The 20555-nt window shown below is 43.7% G+C and overlaps 1 protein-coding gene across 3 annotated transcripts in view; it reads left to right on the top strand.

Annotated features, from left to right (window-relative positions):
- The window catches only part of OSMR (oncostatin M receptor), a 180319-nt gene extending 165649 nt beyond the window's left edge, over positions 1–14670 (top strand). For 2 of the 3 annotated variants that reach the window (XM_069745927.1, XM_069745928.1), the window contains 3 exons: positions 12128–12221; positions 12515–12587; positions 12955–14664. In XM_069745927.1, coding sequence (XP_069602028.1) covers positions 12128–12221; positions 12515–12587; positions 12955–13458 — 671 coding nt within the window. In that variant the 3' untranslated portion in view covers positions 13459–14664. Of the gene's footprint in view, positions 1–12127; positions 12222–12514; positions 12588–12954 lie in introns of all 3 variants that reach the window. The other variant, XM_069745926.1, reaches the window with a different exon arrangement.
- Positions 14671–20555: the final 5885 nt, after the last annotated feature.

The following is a 20555-nucleotide window of genomic DNA, read 5'->3' as shown; positions in this document are numbered from 1 at the left end:
CCCTGTTGGCCTTGTGTCAAGGTCAGGAAGCGGCAGAGTTATACTGCCAGAAATTTAGAAAATGGTCTGTGCTCACTAAATGGAGTGAGGAGGCTCTGGCTGCTATTTTCAGAAAAGGTCTTTCTGAAGCCCTTAAAGATGTTATGGTGGGCTTTCCTACGCCTGCCGGTTTGAGCGAATCTATGTCTCTAGCCATTCAGATTGATCGGCGTCTGCGCGAGCGCAAAGCTGTGCACCATATGGCAGTGTCCTCGGAGCAGAGTCCTGAACCTATGCAATGTGATAGGATTTTGACTAGAACAGAACGGCAGGAATTCAGACGTCAGAATAGGCTGTGTTTTTACTGTGGTGATTCTACTCATGTTATCTCTGATTGCCCTAAGCGTACTAAGAGAGTCGCTAGGTCTATTACCATTAGTACTATACAGCCTAAATTTCTCTTATCTGTGACCCTGATTTGCTCATTGTCGTCCTTTTCTGTCATGGCATTTGTGGATTCAGGCGCTGCCCTGAACCTAATGGACTTAGAATTCACCAGGCGCTGTGGTTTTTCCTTGCAGCCTTTACAGAGCCCTATTCCTTTGAGGGGCATTGATGCTACTCCATTGGCCAAGGATAAACCTCAGTACTGGACGCAGATGACCATGTACATGGCTCCTGCACATCAGGAAGATTGCAGTTTTCTGGTGTTGCATAACCTGCATGATGTTGTTGTACTGGGTTTTCCATGGTTACAGGAACATAATCCGGTGCTGGATTGGAAAACTATGACTGTGACTAGTTGGGGTTGTCAAGGGGTACATAGTGACGTTCCTTTGATGTCAATTTCCTCTTCCCCCTCTTCTGAGGTCCCTGAGTTTTTGTCGGATTTCCAGGATGTATTTGATGAGCCCAAGTCCAGTTCCCTTCCTCCGCACAGGGACTGTGATTGTGCTATTAACTTGATTCCTGGTTGTAAGTTCCCTAAGGGCCGACTTTTCAATCTGCCTGTGCCAGAGCATGCCGCCATGTGGAGTTATGTTAAGGAATCTTTGGAGAAGGGGCATGTTCGGCTGTCTTCGTCACCATTGGGAGCGGGTTTCTTTTTTGTTGCTAAGAAGGATGGCTCCTTGAGACCCTGTATTGATTATCGTCTTCTTAATAAGATCACGGTCAAATTCCAATACCCCTTGCCTCTGCTTACTGATTTGTTTGCTCAGATTAAGGGGGCTAGTTGGTTTACTAAGATTGACCTCCGAAGGGCATATAATCTTGTTTGTATTAAACAGGGTGACAAATGGAAAACTGCATTTAATACCCCCGAAGGCCATTTTGAATACCTTGTGATGCCATTTGGGCTCGCTAATGCTTCATCGGTGTTCCAGTCTTTCATGCATGATATTTTCTGCAATTATCTTGATAAATTCATGGTCGTATATTTGGATGATATTTTGATTTTTTCCGATGATTGGGAGTCTCATGTGAAGCAGGTCAGGATGGTGTTCCAGATCCTTCGTGATAATGCTTTGTTTGTGAAAGGGTCTAAGTGCCTATTCGGAGTTCAGAAGGTCTCTTTTTTGGGTTTTATTTTTCTCCCTCGTCTATAGAAATGGATCCTGTTAAGGTCCAAGCTATTCATGACTAGATTCAACCCACATCTGTGAAGGGCCTTCAAAAATTTTTGGGCTTTGCTAATTTCTATCGCCGTTTCATTGCCAACTTTTCCAGTGTGGTTAAGCCCCTTACTGATTTGACGAAGAAAGGCGCTGATGTGACGAATTGGTCCTCTGAGGCTGTTGAGGCCTTTCGGGAGCTTAAACGCCGATTTACTTCTGCCCCTGTGTTGCGTCAGCCGGATGTTTCTCTTCCATATCAGGTTGAGGTTGACGCGTCTGAGATTGGGGCAGGGGCCGTTTTGTCTCAGAGGGAGTCTGATGGTTCTTTGATGAAACCGTGTGCCTTTTTTTCCAGAAAGTTTTCACCTGCAGAACGCAATTATGATGTCGGCAATCGGGAGTTGTTGGCAATGAAGTGGGCGTTTGAGGAGTGGCGACATTGGCTTGAGGGAGCTAAGCACCGCGTTGGGGTCTTGACTGATCATAAGAATCTGGTTTACCTCGAGTCGGCCAAGCGGCTGAATCCTAGACAGGCTCAATGGTCTCTGTTTTTCTCCCGTTTTGATTTTGTGGTCTCGTATCTTCCGGGATCTAAGAATGTTAAGGCTGATGCCCTCTCTAGGAGTTTTTCGCCTGATTCTCCTGGAGTCCTTGAGCCGGTTGGCATTCTTAAGGAAGGGGTGATTCTTTCTGCCATCTCCCCTGATTTGCGGCGGGTGCTTCAGGAATTTCAGGCTGATAGGCCTGACCGCTGTCCTGTGGGGAAGCTGTTTGTTCCTGATAGATGGACGAGTAAGGTGATTTCTGAGGTTCATTGTTCAGTGTTGGCTGGCCATCCTGGGATTTTTGGTACCAGAGATTTGGTTGCTAGGTCCTTTTGGTGGCCTTCCTTGTCGCGCGATGTCCGTGCTTTTGTGCAGTCCTGTGGGACGTGCGCCTGAGCCAAGCCTTGCTGTTCCCGCGCTAGTGGGTTGCTTTTGCCTTTGCCGGTCTCTGAGGGGCCCTGGACGCATATTTCCATGGATTTTATTTCGGATCTTCCTGTTTCCCAGAAGATGTCTGTTATCTGGGTGGTTTGTGACCGGTTCTCTAAAATGGTCCATCTGGTACCTTTGCCTAAGTTGCCTTCCTCCTCAGATCTGGTTCCATTGTTTTTTCAGCATGTGGTTCGTTTGCATGGCATTCCGGAGAATATTGTGTCTGACAGAGGTTCTCAGTTTGTCTCTAGATTTTGGCGGGCCTTTTGTGCTAGGATGGGCATTGATTTGTCTTTTTCGGCGTTTCACCCTCAGACTAATGGCCAAACTGAGCGAACTAATCAGACCTTGGAGACCTATTTGAGATGCTTTGTGTCTGCTGATCAGGATGATTGGGTGGCTTTCTTGCCGTTGGCCGAGTTTGCCCTTAATAATCGGGCTAGTTCGGCTGCTTTGGTTTCACCTTTCTTTTGTAATTTTGGTTTTCATCCTCGCTTTTCTTCTGGGCAGGTTGAGCCTTCTGATTGTCCTGGTGTTGATTCTGTGGTGGACAGGCTGCAGCAGATTTGGACTCATGTGGTGGACAATTTGACGTTGTCTTAGGAAAGGGCTCAACGTTTTGCTAACCGCCATCGGTGTGTTGGTCCCCGGCTTCGTGTGGGGGATTTGGTTTGTTTGTCCTCTCGTCATGTTCCTATGAAGGTTTCGTCCCCTAAGTTTAAGCCTCAGTTTATTGGTCTTTATAAAATTTCTGAAATTATTAATCCTGTTTCTTTTCGTTTGGCTCTTCCAGCCGCTTTTGCCATTCATAATGTTTTCCATAGATCTTTGTTGCGGAGATATGTGGTGCCCGTTGTTCCCTCGGTTGACCCTCCTGCCCCGGTGTTGGTTGAGGGAGAGTTGGAATATGAGGTTGAGAAGATTTTGGATTCTCGTTTTTCGAGGCGGAGGCTTCAGTATCTTGTCAAGTGGAAGGGTTATGGTCAGGAGGATAAGTCTTGGGTTGTTGCCTCCGATGTCCATGCCACCAATTTGGTTCATGCTTTTCACTTGGCTCGTCCTGATCGGCCTGGGGGCTCTGGTGAGGGTTCGGTGACCCCTCCTCAAGGGGGGGGGTACTCTTGTGAATTCCGCTCTTGGGCTCCCTCCGGTGGTTGTAAGTGGCACTTTTGTGAGTTCTGCTCTTGGCCTCCCTCTTGTGGTTTCTAGTGGTATGGCTGCTCCTTGGAGTTAGCTGTCTTCAGCTGCTTCCACTGATCGTCTTTTCTGCTCGGCTATTTATGCCTGGCTCTGTCCTTCAGCCAGTTCCTGGTTGGATTCACATCTCTTTGGAGTTCCCTGTTATCCTGACCAGTTAAGCAAAGCTAAGTTTTTGCTTGCTCTTTTCTGTTCACAGATTGTGGACTTATCCGTTCTGTGCTTCTGTTTGTCCAGCTTATCAGTATGAATTAATTCTGTCTTGCTGGAAGCTCTGGGAAGCAGATTTACCCTCCACACCTTTAGTCAGGTGTGGAGGTTTTTAGTAAACTCTGCGTGGATTTTTGTAGGGTTTAATACTGACCGCACAGTATTCCATCCTGTCCTATCAAGTTAGACTGGCCTCCTGTGCTCATCCTGGTTTCATTCTGTGTACGTCTTTTCCCTCTCCACTCACAGTCATTATTTGTGGGGGGCTAATCTATCTTTGGGGATTTTCTCTGAGGCAAGATAGTTTTCCTGCTTCTATCTTTAGGGGTAGTTAGCTCTTAGGCTGTGACGAGATGCCTAGGGAGAGTTAGGAGTATTCCACGGCTACTTCTAGTGTTGTGTTGAGCTTAGGGACTGCGGTCAGTACAGGTACCACCTCCTTCAGAGCTCGTTCCATGTTGCTCCTAAACCACCGCATCATAACATAGAACATCGATAAAGTAATACATCTAAGCTCATTATGTATGTTTGGCAAAATAAATCAGCCTAGAACACAAAGTATTTATTTTTAAATATAGTAATAGATCCAAGCTCAGTACATACTTGTAGACTTATTTTTATGTTGGTTTATGTTCTAGGTTTATTTCTGTTACTATACTTACAGTTGGGAAAATAGGTATTTGATACACTAGAATTTTGCGGGTTTTCCCACCCATGGTTCTCCAATGGAGAGGTCTGTAATTTTTATCATAGGTGCACGTTATCTAAAAATAATAAACAGAAAATCACACTGTATGATTTAAAATAATTAAATTGCATTTTATTGCATGAAAAGTATCTGATCACCGAACAACCAGCAAGAATTCTGTCTCTCACAGACATGTTAGTTTTTCTTCAAGCCCCCTGCTCTGCACTAATTACCTGTATTAATTTCACCTGTTTGAACTCGTTACCAGTATAAAAAAAACACATGTTCACACACACTCCAACCTCTCTACCATGGCCAAGACCAAAGAGCTATCTAAGGACACCAGGGACAAAATTGTAGACATGCACAAGGCAACAACTGTTAGCATAATTATTAGAACATGGAAGAAACACAAGGTGACTGTCAATGTTCCTTGGTCTGGGGCGCCATGCAAGATCTTGCCACGTGGAGTAAGGATGATTCTGAGAAAGGTCAGGAATCAACCCAGAACTACACGGGAGGATCTGAGAGCTGGGACCACAGTCTCAAACATTACCGTTAGTAACAGACTACACCATCATGGATTAAAATCCTAAAGAGCACGCAAGGTCCCCCTGCTCACACCAGCACATGTCCATGCCCATTTGAAGTTTGCCCATGATCATTTAGATCAATGTTTCCCAACTCTGGCCCTTAAGAGCCATCAACAGGTCATGTTTTCAGGATTTCCTTAGTATTAAACAGCTGATGGGATTCTTGGTCATCTAGCTAATGAAAGTATCACCTGTGTAATACTAAGGACATCCTGAAAACATGACCTGTTGGTGGCTCTTGAGGACCGGAGTTGGGGGAACACTGGTTTGGATGATCCGGAGGACTCATGGGAGAAGGACCAGATGAGAACAAAATATAACTTTTTGGTATCAACTCCACTCGCTGTGTTTGGAGGCAGAAGGACATGTACAACCCAAAGAACACAGTCCCAATCGTGAAGCATGGTGGAGGAAACAGCATACTTTGGGGGCGCTTTTCTGCAAAGGGGACAGGACGCCTGCAACGTATTGAAGGGTGGATGGATGGGTCATGCATTGTGAGATTTTGGCCAACCTCCTTCCCTCAGTAAGAGCAAGACAGGGATAGGAACATTATCGCCGCACGGGGTGAAAGAACCCACCTAAGGATGCTAAAGAGCTCAGGACAGTGAAGGGCAAGTATTAGGGGTGCCCACTTGTATCCTTCCCTAGTGGCAGAGCTTCCTCCCCTTCTTGTCTTGCCATGTGCCATCTTGCTTTGGGTAGAAGAGTGACAACATGACTGTGATATTTATGCAGACATGTGAATATACCAATACAATATGTGTCTGTGTGCTGCCATGTACAGCACCAGGATAAACATTGATATCTGAATAGTACCTTAATGCTTCATTGTTTTCTGATTAAATGTCTTACTGTATGTATTGTCTACACCTAGACTTATTTCTGTTACTATACTTATGTACGGAGTGTGGCTCTGTTACTGTGTCTATGTTCTAGGTTTATTTCTTTTACCGTACTTATGTACTGAGCTTGGATTCAGGTTCACAGTTTGGTTTATACAAAGTTTTCCGTTTCCCTGTTTGTAGTCAGGGGTGGATTAAGGGTAGCCAGGGCCCCGGGCTGTTCACACACTGTGGTACCCCCCCCCCCCCCGGTCATGTGACGGGGGTCATGTGACGGGGGTCATTATATACCCGAACCAGATTATTCCAGAAAAATGGCCGGGCAGTAACCTATTACATATTTGTTAAAATCTGCAATACAATTTAGGTATATCTTGACCAATAATATCACATACAAGGAACAAATACCACCGCACCGTGACCAGACCACAAATTACAACCACAGTGATCGAATAATATCACATACAAGGAACAAATACCACCGCACCATGACCAGACCACATATTACCACTTGGTGACCAAATACCCCAACACCATTTCCAGACCACATATTACCACCACATAGTGACTGAATACTACAATACTGATCAGTAATTAAAAAAACAAAACACAATACTATCACCATAAGTGCCAGTATTCACAAGAGATCTGTACTTAGTATGCAGTGTCTGTGTAGAGGTAATACAGAGATCACTGGTGATATTATACACAGGAACTTTATATAATGTATAGATAATACAGTGATCACTAGTGACATTGTACACAGGACCTCTGTATATAGTATATAGTGTATAGTGTCAGTGTATAGGTAACACTGACTCACCAGTGACGTCTCTAGGTGAAGTCCTTCATCTTTCATCCAGCACAGACCTCCATCATTTCTTCCAGCCAGGACTCGTTTCTGCAGGAAATAACACAGTTATCTCGAGCTCCGCTTGCAGAACACATTACTTAATTTTTCACAACTTCTACATTACACCACATGAAGACAAAAAGGCGATATAGTGTCACTCTGCACAGTAACAGGACCGCCCCCATTTAAAAGAGTATACTCAAAAAATAAAATAAATACATCACTGCAGTAATAATATCCCTTAATTAGCCCCTATGGTAATAATATTCCCCACCCTGGCCCCATGTATCTCATTCCTCCCTCCAGCCATATGTTCTCCCATCCTGCACTCATGAGTATCCATCCTGCCCCTTATGATCTCCCCATCCTGGCCCATCTGTCTCCATCGTATCCATCCTGCCCCATGATCCAATCCTGCCCCATGTCTTTCATTCTACCCCGTGTCTCCAATCATGCCCCGTGTCTACATTCTGCCTATGCCTCCAGTCCTGCCCCCAGTGTGTCCAGCAATCTGCCCCAGTGTGTCCAGCATATTACCCCGTGTGTCCAGCAATCTGGCCCAGTGTCTCCAGCAATCTGCCCCACTGTCTCCAGCAATCTGCCCCACTGTCTCCAGCAATCTGCCCCACTGTCCCCAACATTGCCCCACTGTCTCCAGCATTGCCCCACTGTCTCCAGCAATCTGCCCCACTGTCTCCAGCAATCTGCCCCACTGTCTCCAGCAATCTGCCCCACTGTCCCCAGCATTGCCCCACTGTCCCCAGCATTGCCCCACTGTCTCCAGCAATCTGCCCCACTGTCTCCAGCAATCTGCCCCACTGTCTCCAGCAATCTGCCCCACTGTCTCCAGCAATCTGCCCCACTGTCTCCAGCAATCTGCCCCACTGTCTCCAGCATTGCCCCCAGTGTGTCCTCCAATCTGCCCGTGTCTCCAGCATTGCCCCCCAGTGTATCCTCCAGCAATCTGCCCCACTGTCTCCAGCATTGCCCCCCAGTGTGTCCTCCAGTAATCTGCCCCACTGTCTCCAGCATTGCCCCACTGTCTCCAGCATTGCCCCACTGTCCCCAGAATTGCCCCACTGTCCCCAGCATTGCCCCACTGTCCCCAGCATTGCCCCACTATCTCCAGCAATCTGTCCCACTGTCTCCAGCAATCTGCCCGTCTCCAGCAATCTGCCCCACTGTCTCCAGCAATCTGCCGCACTGTCTCCAGCAATCTGCCCCACTGTCTCCAGCATTGCCCCCAGTGTGTCCTCCAGCAATCTGCCCGTGTCTCCAGCATTGCCCCCCCAGTGTGCCCACCGTTTAACTGATCAAAAAAAAAAAAACAGTCTCCTCACCTTGTCCGCGCTCCAGGCGGCGAGCTCCTTTCAGCAGCGCACACTCGCCGGCGACTGACAATGACGTCAGACGCCGGCGACGTGTGCGCTGCGGCCGACTTCAGCTGCCAGTCTCCAATTGGCTGGCGGCTGTTGTTGTTAACTATTGACGTGCGGGAGCGCGCCCGCACATCAATAGGAAACCGCCTCAGCGCCGGAAGGGGCCCGGTGAGCAGATGAGAAGGGGCCCAATGCGGGCCCCCTCTCTCTGCCCACCGGGTCCGGGGGCACATAAACGCCGCCCGGCGGGCAGTCACAGAGGATTATCAGAGGGTTAATCTATGCGGTAGCCCAGGGCCCCCCCAGACCACTGGGCCCTGGGCTACCGCCCATATTGACCCTCTGATAATCCGCCCCTGTTTGTAGTTCATGTAGTTGGATATTTCTATGATTACTGAACTACAACTTTAAACATTTGATAAGTTTTTAAACTTTTATTGATAACTCCCATCAAGTTTATGCAAAGACTCAATATTCACAATGTTTCTCTATATTTTTCATTTATATTTTTGCATATTAGCTTCTGGGCAAACCGTGACTGGTCACAAACTATTCTTGCCTAATCAGTGCTCAGAATATGTAACTAAATTTTTTTTCTTTTTTATCAGTTTCAAAACTTTAGTCCATGACTGTATATTGTAGCTATAGATCAGGTACATATTTTCTTATTTTTCCGTGCCAAGTGTGTGGGCTTATTCACATGTCCTTATTAATTTAGCATCTGCAAAAAATATTTTTTTTCTTATGTGTGAGGATACATTTTTATCATCATGTCATTTGTTTTTCTTGAACAAAAAAAATGTAGTGCTTTTCGTGAAGATTATCTTTCTGCAAGTTCAATGTATAAGAATGGCAAAAGAAACAAGTTTGTAGCATTCCAAATTCTGTATATAAGTATGGTATCAGATATAAGCCTAAAACATGCAGTATGAGATCTAAGTTCAGTACATCTTTCAGTCTTTTTTTTTACCATACTTATGTAGTGAGCTTGGATCTGCTACGATTTTTATGTCCTAGTCTTATTTTACAATACTTAGATATAGTAACAAATCCAAGTTCAGTACACAAGTATTATAAAAGACAGAAGACTAAAACATAGATATAGTATCAGATCCAAGCTCAGTACATGTTTTAGTTTTGTTTCTTTTACTATATTTATGGACTGAATGTGGATATTTTACTGTTTAGTCTTGGAAAAGAAAGACACATATAGTAGTAGCAAGGGCAATTGGAAAAAGGGGTAGAGGATGAAATGTATGTATGCTCACCTGATGGGCTTGTGAATGGCACAACACTCGTATACACCCATAGAAAAAAAAAGGGCTGCTGCAATCTTATCTGCAGATTAGGAGAACTTCTGCACATACAGGTCCTTCTCAAAAAATTAGCATATAGTGTTAAATTTCATTATTTCCCATAATGTAATGATTACAATTAAACTTTCATATATTATAGATTCATTATCCACCAACTGAAATTTGTCAGGTCTTTTATTGTTTTAATACTGATGATTTTGGCATACAACTCCTGATAACCCAAAAAACCTGTCTCAATAAATTAGCATATCAAGAAAAGGTTCTCTAAACGACCTATTACCCTAATCTTCTGAATCAACTAATTAACTCTAAACACATGCAAAAGATACCTGAGGCTTTTATAAACTCCCTGCCTGGTTCATTACTCAAAACCCCCATCATGGGTAAGACTAGCGACCTGACAGATGTCAAGAAGGCCATCATTGACACCCTCAAGCAAGAGGGTAAGACCCAGAAAGAAATTTCTCAACAAATAGGCTGTTCCCAGAGTGCTGTATCAAGGCACCTCAATGGTAAGTCTGTTGGAAGGAAACAATGTGGCAGAAAATGCTGTACAACGAGAAGAGGAGACCGGACCCTGAGGAAGATTGTGGAGAAGGACCGATTCCAGACCTTGGGGAACCTGAGGAAGCAGTGGACTGAGCCTGGTGTGGAAACATCCAGAGCCACCGTGCACAGGCGTGTGCAGGAAATGGGCTACAGGTGCCGCATTCCCAGGTAAAGCCACTTTTGAGCTACAGAGAAGCAGCACTGGACTGTTGCTAAGTGGTCCCAAGTACTTTTTTCTGATGAAAGCAAATTTTGCATGTCATTCGGAAATCAAGGTGCCAGAGTCTGGAGGAAGACTGGGGAGAAGGAAATGCCAAAATGCCTGAAGTCCAGTGTCAAGTACCCACAGTCAGTGATGGTGTGGGGTGCCATGTCAGCTGCTGGTGTTGGTCCACTGTGTTTCATCAAGGGCAGGGTCAATGCAGCTAGCTATCAGGAGATTTTGGAGCACTTCATGCTTCCATCGGCTGAAATGCTTTATGGAGATGAAGATTTCATTTTTCAGCACGACCTGGCACCTGCTCACAGTGCCAAAACCACTGGTAAATGGTTTACTGACCATGGTATTACTGTGCTCAATTGGCCTGCCAACTCTCCTGACCTGAACCCCATAGAGAATCTGTGGGATATTGTGAAGAGAAAGTTGAGAGACGCAAGACCCAACACTCTGGATGAGCTTAAGGCCGCTATTGAAGCATCCTGGGCCTCCATAACATCTCAGCAGTGTCACAGGCTGATTGCCTCCATGCCACGCCGCATTGAAGCAGTCATTTCTGCCAAAGGATTCCCGACCAAGTATTGAGTGCATAACTGAACATTATTATTTGTTGGTTTTTTTGTTTGTTATTAAAAAACACTTTTATTTGATTGGATGGGTGAAATATGCTAATTTATTGAGACAGGTTTTTTGGGTTATCAGGAGTTGTATGCCAAAATCATCAGTATTAAAACAATAAAAGACCTGACAAATTTCAGTTGGTGGATAATGAATCTATAATATATGAAAGTTTAATTGTAATCATTACATTATGGTAAATAATGAAATTTAACACTATATGCTAATTTTTTGAGAAGGACCTGTAGAATGTAAGAGTGTAGAGCTGCTTGATGATTACATAACTGCGTTGCTGGGTAGAATCACTGATTCCAAGCACATTAATGTGGTAAAAGTAGTTTTCATGTAGTTACAGACTGGACCAGTCACTTTCTTAAATCAAACTACATATGTTCTAGTGTTATTTCTTTTACCATACTTATGTGCTGAGCTTGAATTTGTTACGGTATCTGTTGTAAGCTGGTTTATTTTATTATACTTCTTTATTAACCCAGGAATTATGTTCTTGATTTGTTTCTGCTATTATACTTAGGTACTGAGCTTGAATCTGGTACTGTGTCTATGTTCTAGCCTTTTTTTTACCTACTTATGTACTGAACTTGGATCTGGCACTCTTAAAATTATATTTGATACTATATTTAGATATACTAAGTAGTGATGAGCGAATATACTCGTTGCTCGAGATTTCCCGTGCACGCTCGGGTGACCTCCGAGTATTTGTTAGTGCGCGGAGATTTAGTTTTCATCACCTCAGCAGAATGATTTACATCTCTTAGCCAGCCTAAGTACATGTGGGGATTCCCTAGTAACCAGGCAACCCCCACATGTACTTATGCTGGCTATCAGATGTAAATCATACAGCTGTGATGAAAACTAAATCTCCGATCACTAAATATACTCGGACACCTGAGCGTGCTCGGGAAATCTTGAGTAACTAGTATATTCGCTCATCACTAATACTGAGCTTTTATAGCTTACTGGAGGTTATAAGCATGTTTATTTTACTATACACATGTACTGATCTTGGATTTGTTACAGTATCTATGTTTTAGGCTTGTTGCTCTTACCATACTCTTCTCTTGGGTTTTAGCTGAAGCAGTGGTTCGTTCCATAATTGTGCCAATTATTACAGTGTCATTGCTGGCATTAGCGCTACTATTAATTGGATGCTGGAAAAGAGCATGGTGAGTGTTCACAAACTAGATACAACTTTACTACAAATATTCTCTGCAACTAAAGACACAGACGGCAGTCACATAATGCGGCCATAACGCTAAATTAAAAACTGCAATACGACCAAAGATAATATTCCCACAGACTCGCTGTGATCTCGTGTTTCTCATTAGAGAATAGGTTCAGGCGTGAGATTTACTGCCGCCCTGCTGGTCACCTAGAACCAGGGTAGAACCTGAGAATGTATCGGATAATCACATGCATCTATCCTCTTGTAAATACTTTAAGAATTCTCTCTTTTTAGGCTGAAAAGAATATGTCTCCCTGATATCCCAGATCCTAACAGCAGCAAAATACTTTCCTTCGATGGAACAAAGGTAAAAGATATACCGTAATTTAATGTTTATTCTGCTTTATCTATTTTAACAAATCATTGGATCTACTCACTGCTAAACTAGCAAAAGCATATTAGGACAAATGACTGGGACAGATGAAAGAATTACACCTGCAGAATCAGACTACACACGGTTTGTAGTCTGTCTCCATGGTAACAGACTACACACGGTTTGTAGTCTGTTACCATGGAGACACATTGAAGCTGTATACACACAACGGTTGTGGACAAAACTTCTATTTGTTTTCCTCCAGGATGCCCAGGATCAATGTTGACACATAATATATCAATATATATATAAGTTTTTCATTCCTGTCAGTCACTTGGTATATTTTTTCTTATTTAACCAGGGTGCATTTAATAGACATATCCTACTGACTACCAACCGTGAACCACAAATTGTGGATATTGTCAGAATTCAGGATAACAGCCATCATAAAACATACGAGGAGCTGACCGAATCCTCCGACCATCAACTACACGAGCTCGATACCAAAGTCGAAGGGAGCAAGACCGACGAAGACTTCGGCGAAAATTATCTTTCCAGTGGTAATGAGAAATCCTTGTATTCACTGATGAATGAGCCATCCTGCAAATCCCAGCCGTTTCCCTATCTGCAATTCTGCAACCAGACCTACACCGGCACATCGGATGATCTGTGTGACCGAGGGCAAGGATACAGACCTCAGACAAACACTGCCCAGGTGCACAGTCCGCCATACTCCATGCAAGCTGCGGATTCAGGATCGGGACTTCTGGAGGAGTCAGCCATTTGCTTTAATAGCCCCGTTTATGGCAGTGAACCAATGAGTCCGACCTCTGTGGGTTCGGCTACATTTATACTAGAGGAGTGATGGGAACATTATCATCGAAATGTTGGACATTTACACACGAGCCATAAATAAAACCTTCCCGGCAATGTTATTGTGGCTGTCAACATTGGAAGCGTCCGGCTCGTGTAGCAAAGCCGGAGAGAAAGTTGCCTTGTTCTCCATGTTTGCGCTCAAGACTCCTGGTAGAACTTATCTAATACTTCTCCACTATAGTAAGCAGCACGTGCTAAAGCTGACCATACGGGTTACATTCACCTTTGACGGACAATCTAATGGGTCTCTCAATAGCTGACATTGGTGAAGAGAAGGCTCGGGCAGCTGGATAACAACACATGGTGTCTGGCGGTGAGTTACTCTCCAAGCGTATGGCGAGTACCGGAGGAAGGAGTTCGGACAACCTAAATTTAGCGTTGAATTTAACTGCTTGTCTCACAAACAAAACTAGAAAACAAACTTGACACATGAGTCTGATGAAAAGACCAGGCAGCCGGATCGGTAATCTCTTGAGTCAACACAAATTACTTTATGTGCCCTCATCCTAGCCCGCCGAGATTACTGCAACCCTATAGCACCCCTCTAAGGTCGAGGTCACCCTTGTGAGTTCAATGCGAGAAACTCGCGCGGGTTTCTAACATCAATACCCGGCACAGCCGCCGGTACTCAGGACCGAGTGTGCGGCTGCATAGAAATACATGCAGACGCACACTCCGCTCTCGAATGCCGGCGGCAGTGCCGGGTATTGATGCACGAGTTTCTCGCATTGACCTCGCAAGTGCGACCCCGGCCTAACTCTTCCTCAGCTTTGGTTCCATTTTAATTTCCCCTATTCTGCTCCCTTCACCAGCTATACACCAATTAGCAAACAAATGTCCATTCCTGACCCATCTATTCATTTCTACACAAATCTCCAAACCTGTAACGTCTGGTCCTCAACCTGCACCCTCGATCCCTCCTCACATAATCTCTCCATACATGTCCTAATCTACTGATATCTCCAGTATGTAACCTGTCCTCTCCTTATATCTTGGCCCTAAACCTCCCACTTTAGCTAACTTGTCAGTCATGCAGATGAAATAACTAATATCCCCCTACCCTGATGAAGGATTTTCAGACATACCATATTACCCCCCCCCACCACCACCACCGTTTTATGTACTAAACATTAATGTACGTATTTTTTATTATTTGCAGATTAGTTTTATACCACAATAAAGGATTCTAGTTTCTATCTCTACGATGTGAATCTGAATTTCTAAAAATCAAGTTGGAAGTTTAGGAAAGAAAAAAAATGTATGCAATCTTTTTTTAATTTTTAACTTAAAAAAAAGATTTTGTTGGTGTCAAAACTGGGAAAGTTCTGTGCGAACATAAGTTGATGACTGCCCAAAAAACAGGTCCGAGCACCAGGGAATAGGCCCACTGTATGCAAGCACTGGGAAAAAAGAGAACAGTGCAAAATACTCTATGATCACGAAATGACTCTGCTCATTCTGTCCTAGTCTATACAGCAAAGCTGACAAGAGAATTGCTAAAAACAGCAGTAAAAAAAAAATATATGACCAGTATGCCACCTTTAACTCCTTCCCAACACGTATGTCATGATCTGGAAAGGGTTTCTGCAAAATGACATTCTGTTACATCATGGCAATCGCCACCAGGAGCTCTACTTAAAGCGACACAACTAGTGGTGAAGCCTCTGGCTGTAAAGAATAAAACGCGTTCAAAAAGACAAATGTAAAAAAAAAACTGGTATCACTGAAAACATCATCTTGTCTTGCAAAAAACAAGCCGCCATACAGCTCTGTCGGCAGAAAAGTAAAAAAGTTACAGCTGTTAGAATAAAGGGATGCAAAAACAACTTTTTTTCTTTATAACTTTGTTTTTATCTAAAAGCAGCCAAACATAAAAAAAACACATTTAAATGTGGTATCACTGTAATTGTACTGACCCGCAGAATAAAGCTGCCTTATCAATTTTACCACACGCAGAATGGCATAAAAAAAATAGAAAAACTTTCTAAATAGCTGTTTTTTTTTGTTAATTCTTCCTCCCCAAAATCGGAATAGAAAATGATTAAAAAAAAAGTTATGCATTGAAAAATACTACCAATAAAAGCTCCCAACTCATCTGACAAAAACAAGTCCTCACATGACTCAGTCGGCAGAAAAATAGAAAAATTATAGTTCCCACAATTTGGCAATGCAATAAAGCATTTTTAGTATGGAACAGTAGTAAAACTTATAAACCAGTCATAATTCTGGTATCGCTGTAATCGCATCAATTCTAAGAATAAAGTCGTCTAATCACTTATATCCTATGAGAAACAGCGTAAAAAAATAAATAAAACCAATTCTTTACCTGCTGTTGATTTGTTCATTCTGCCTCCCACAGATCACAGTAAGGCTACACTCACATTTATCCTGCGCTCTATGCTGAGCACTTACACCAGGGGTTTCTGTGTAAATCTATGAAATGTGTGATTCAAATGGAACCCCCGGCGGAAGATTCCCTATAATGAAGCAGATGGAGGCACTGTGGCCACTGTCTGACCTGTGATGTGGTGGTGTCTCATTTTAGGCATGCATAAATGCACGGTTCAAAACAGTTTTGTGCAATTCTGAAAAAAAAGGACAACACCGGAAAAGTGGCCAGAGTCCAGAGTAACTCTGCTGCCTTGTTATAGTGAATGGATCCCTCAGAGGTTTCATCTGAATTACGTCACTCGGAGATTTAGATAGAAACCCCGATGTAAGCGCTCAGCGTAGAGCACAGGATAAATGTGATCCTAAATGTTATGTAAAATGTTCCCAAAAAAAGCTTCAAATGAATCCACAAAAAAAGTCCCCACTCAGGTCTGTCACCTGCTAACGGAAATATAGGGGGCTTAAAACGTTCAGTATTTGATCAGTGTTTTAGCTCAGTATTTGTAAGACAAAATCAAGATTGGGCGAAAAATGCAGAAGGGGTGACGTGTTTCTATTATACTTTTCGTCTGATTGGTCCACTTCTGTTTTAGGCTTACAAATACTGAAGTAAAGTACTGACCAAATACTGAATGTGTGAACGTGGCCGTACAAGTAGCACAAAAGCTCTGGAAAAGCGACATGGCCCCCACTAAAATAAGTCCAGCAAAATCTGCGCTCCCAAATTACCCCTCTCTCTTCTGAACCCCACAATGTGCTGCAGTTAGTGTCCACATGTTTGGCATGTAATGAGGAGAGCCCACTTAAATTTACAAGTATGTGGCTCCAGAAGCACAAGCAGGGCACAATGTATGGGCACTACAACGTACTGGCAACTACAATGGCAGTCTGCAACTTGCATTGCATGTTTGTTATTTGAAAGCACCCATAGAGTCAAAATCATCACTCCACCTGTAGATGAATTCCCCAGATGGGTGTAAATTCCATTAAGGGGTCACTTGAGGAAGGAGGGGGGTTCTGCTCTTCTGGCACTTAGAGGATCTGCAAATGGAGTTTGCCAAGTATTCAAGAAAAATCTGCGCCACAAAAGTCAAATAGCGCTCCGTCCCTCCTGAAGCTCGCCGTGTGGCTAAGCAGAACTGTATAGTCACATATTTCGGTATTGCCACATTCAGCAGAAATGGCGTAAGAAATTTCCGTGCAATTTTCCCTTCTGAAAATGAAAAATATGAGGCTATAACAGTATTTTAGTGGTAAAAATGTAATTATTCTTTCTTCTCCGCCCAGTAGTATAAAATGTTGCAACACACCTGTGGGGTCAATATGATCACTGCACCCCTAGATTATTATTATTAATATAGCGACATTTATTCCATGGCGCATTACATGTGAAGACGGGTATACATATTAAAAACAAGTACAATAATCTTGAACAATACAAGTCCCGCCTCGTACAGGAGGAGAGAGGACCCTGCCCGCAAAGGCTCACAATCTACAAGGGATGGGTGAGGATACAGTAGGTGAGGGTAGAGCTGGTCATGCAGCGGTTTGGTCGATCGGTGGTTACTGCAGGTTGTAGGCTTGTCGGAAGAGGTGGGTCTTCAGGTTCTTTTTGAAGGTTTCGATGGTAGGCGAGAGTCTGATGTGTTGTGGTAGAGGGTTCCAGAGTAGGGGTGATACGCGAGAGAAATCTTGTATACGATTGTGGGAAGAGGAGATAAGAGGGGAGTAGAGAAGGAGATCTTGAGAGGATCGGAGGTTGCGGGTAGGAAAGTACCGGGAGACGAGGTCACAGATGTATGGAGGAGACAGGTTGTGGATGGCTTTGTATGTCATGGTTAGGGCCCCTTTCCACTTGAGAGAAAAAAAACGGTCCGAATTACGGACCGAAAAAACGGATGTAACGTCTGCGAGTGTCATGCGATTTTTTTATCGCAACATCCGTATGACATCTGTATTGCTGTCCGATTTTTACTCATGGGCCTCCTTTGAAAAGACGGTAATTCAGCGCAGTGTACAGTAAAATCACAATGACAGCTTAGATTAGATATATACACATAGAATAAATATATATATACAGTGCCTACAAGTAGTATTCAACCCCCTGCAGATTTAGCAGGTTTACACATTTGGAGTTAACTTGGCATTGTGACATTTGGACTGTAGATCAGCCTGGAAGTGTGAAATGCACTGCAGCAAAAAAGAATGTTATTTCTTTGTTTATTTTTTTTTTAAATTGTGAAAAGTCTTTTCAGAGGGTCATTTATTATTCAACCCCTCAACCCACCAGAATTCTGTTTGGTTCCCCTAAAGTATTAAGAAGTAGTTCAGGCACAAAGAACAATGAGCTTCACATGTTTGGATTAATTATCTCTTTTTCCAGCCTTTTCTGACTATTTAAGACCCTCCCCAAACTTGTGAACAGCACTCAAACATGGTCAACATGGGAAAGACATAGGAGCTTTCCAAGGCCATCAGAGACAAGATCGTGGAGGGTCTCCACAAGGCTGGCAAGGGGTACAAAACCCTTTCCAACGAGTTGTGCCTACCTGTCTCCACTGTTGGGAGCATCATCCGGAAGTGGAAGGCTTATGGAACTACTGTTAGCCTTCCACGGCCTGGACAGCCTTTGAAAGTTTCCTCCCGTGCCGAGGCCAGGCTTGTCCGAAGAGTCAAGGCTAACCCAAGGACAACAAGGAAGGAGCTCCGGGAAGATCTCATGGCAGTGGGGACATTGGTTTCAGTCAATACCATAAGTAACGTACTCCACCGCAATGGTCTCCGTTCCAGACGAGCCCGTAAGGTACCTTTACTTTCAAAGCGTCATGTCAAGGCTCGTCTACAGTTTGCTCATGATCACTTGGAGGACTCTGAGACTGACTGGTTCAAGGTTCTCTGGTCTGATGAGACCAAGATCGAGATCTTTGGTGCCAACCACACACGTGACGTTTGGAGACTGGATGGCACTGCATACAACCCCAAGAATACCATCCCTACAGTCAAGCATGGTGGTGGCAGCATCATGCTGTGGGGCTGTTTCTCAGCCAAGGGGCCTGGCCATCTGGTCCGCATCCATGGGAAGATGGATAGCACGGCCTACCTGGAGATTTTGGCCAAGAACCTCTGCTCCTCCATCAAGGATCTTAAGATGGGTCATCATTTCATCTTCCAACAAGACAACGACCCAAAGCACACAGCCAAGAAAACCAAGACCTGGTTCAAGAGGCAAAAAATCAAGGTGTTGCAGTGGCCTAGTCAGTCTCCTGACCTTAACCCAATTGAAAACTTGTGGAAGGAGCTCAAGATTAAAGTCCACATGAGACACCCAAAGAACCTAGATAACTTGGAGAAGATCTGCATGGAGGAGTGGGCCAAGATAACTCCAGAGACCTGTGCCGGCCTGATCAGGTCTTATAAAAGACGATTATTAGCTGTAGTTGCAAACAAAGGTTATTCCACAAAATATTAAACCTAGGGGTTGAATAATAATTGACCCACACTTTTGTTTAAAATTTATAAAAATTTAACTGAGCAACAAAACTTTTTGGTTTGTAAGATTTATGCATCTGTTAATAAATCCTGCTCTTGTTTGAAGGCTCTAACTTATTTGCATCTTATTAAACCTGCTAATTCTGCAGGGGGTTGAATACTACTTGTAGGCACTGTATATGTCAGTGAGACACATATGTATTTATATTATTACTTCATACAGCGCTAGATAGCAAAAGCCGGCAATTGAATTACCGGCTTTTAAGCTATCTCCTTCCTAAACCCGACATGATATGAGACATGGTTACATACAGTAAACCATCTCATATTCCCATTTTTTTTGCATATTCCACATTACTAATGTTTGTAGTGTGTATGTGCAAAATTTGGGCGCTCTATTATATTTAAGGGTTAAATCGCGGAAAAAATTGGCGTGGGCTTCCGCGCAATTTTCTCCGCCAGAGTAGTAAAGCCAGTGACTGAGGGCAGATATTAATAGCCTGGAGAGGGTCCACGGTTATTGCCCCCCCCCCCCCCCCGGCTAAAAACACCTGCCCCCAGCCACCCCAGAAAAGGTACATCTGGAAGATGCGCCTATTCTGGCACTTGGCCACTCTCTTCCCATTCCCGTGTAGCGGTGGGATATGGGGTAATGAAGGGTTAATGTCACCTTGCTATTGTAAGGTGACATTAAGCCAGATTAATAATGGAGAAGCGTAAATTCTGACACCTATCCATTATTAATCCAATAGCATGAAATGGTTAATAAAAACACACACACATTATTAAAAATTATTTTAATGAAATGAACACACAGTTTGTTTGAATATTTTATTGTTCTCTCAATCCACCTGAAGACCCTCGCTCTGTAACAAAGGAAACATAATAAACCAACAATATACATACCTTCCGATGATCTGTAACGTCCCACGATGTAAATCCATCTGAAGGGGTTAAAATATTTTACAGCCAGGAGCTCTGCTATAATGCAGCTGTGCTCTGGACTGTAAAACCCCGGGGAATGAATGGAAACTAGGTCAATGACCTGTAGTTACCTTCATTCACGGTGAGGCGCCCTCTGCTGGAGAAAATTGCGCGGGAGCCCACGCCAATTTTTTCCACTATTTAACCCTTAAATATAATAGCTAGAGCGCCCAAATTTTGCACATACACACTACTAACATTAGTATAATAATATGCAAAAAA

The sequence above is a fragment of the Ranitomeya imitator genome, chromosome 1, assembly GCF_032444005.1.
Source record: "Ranitomeya imitator isolate aRanImi1 chromosome 1, aRanImi1.pri, whole genome shotgun sequence".
In the NCBI taxonomy this organism is placed as follows: Eukaryota; Metazoa; Chordata; class Amphibia; order Anura; family Dendrobatidae; genus Ranitomeya; species Ranitomeya imitator.
This window is presented reverse-complemented; position numbering and strand designations above follow the sequence as displayed.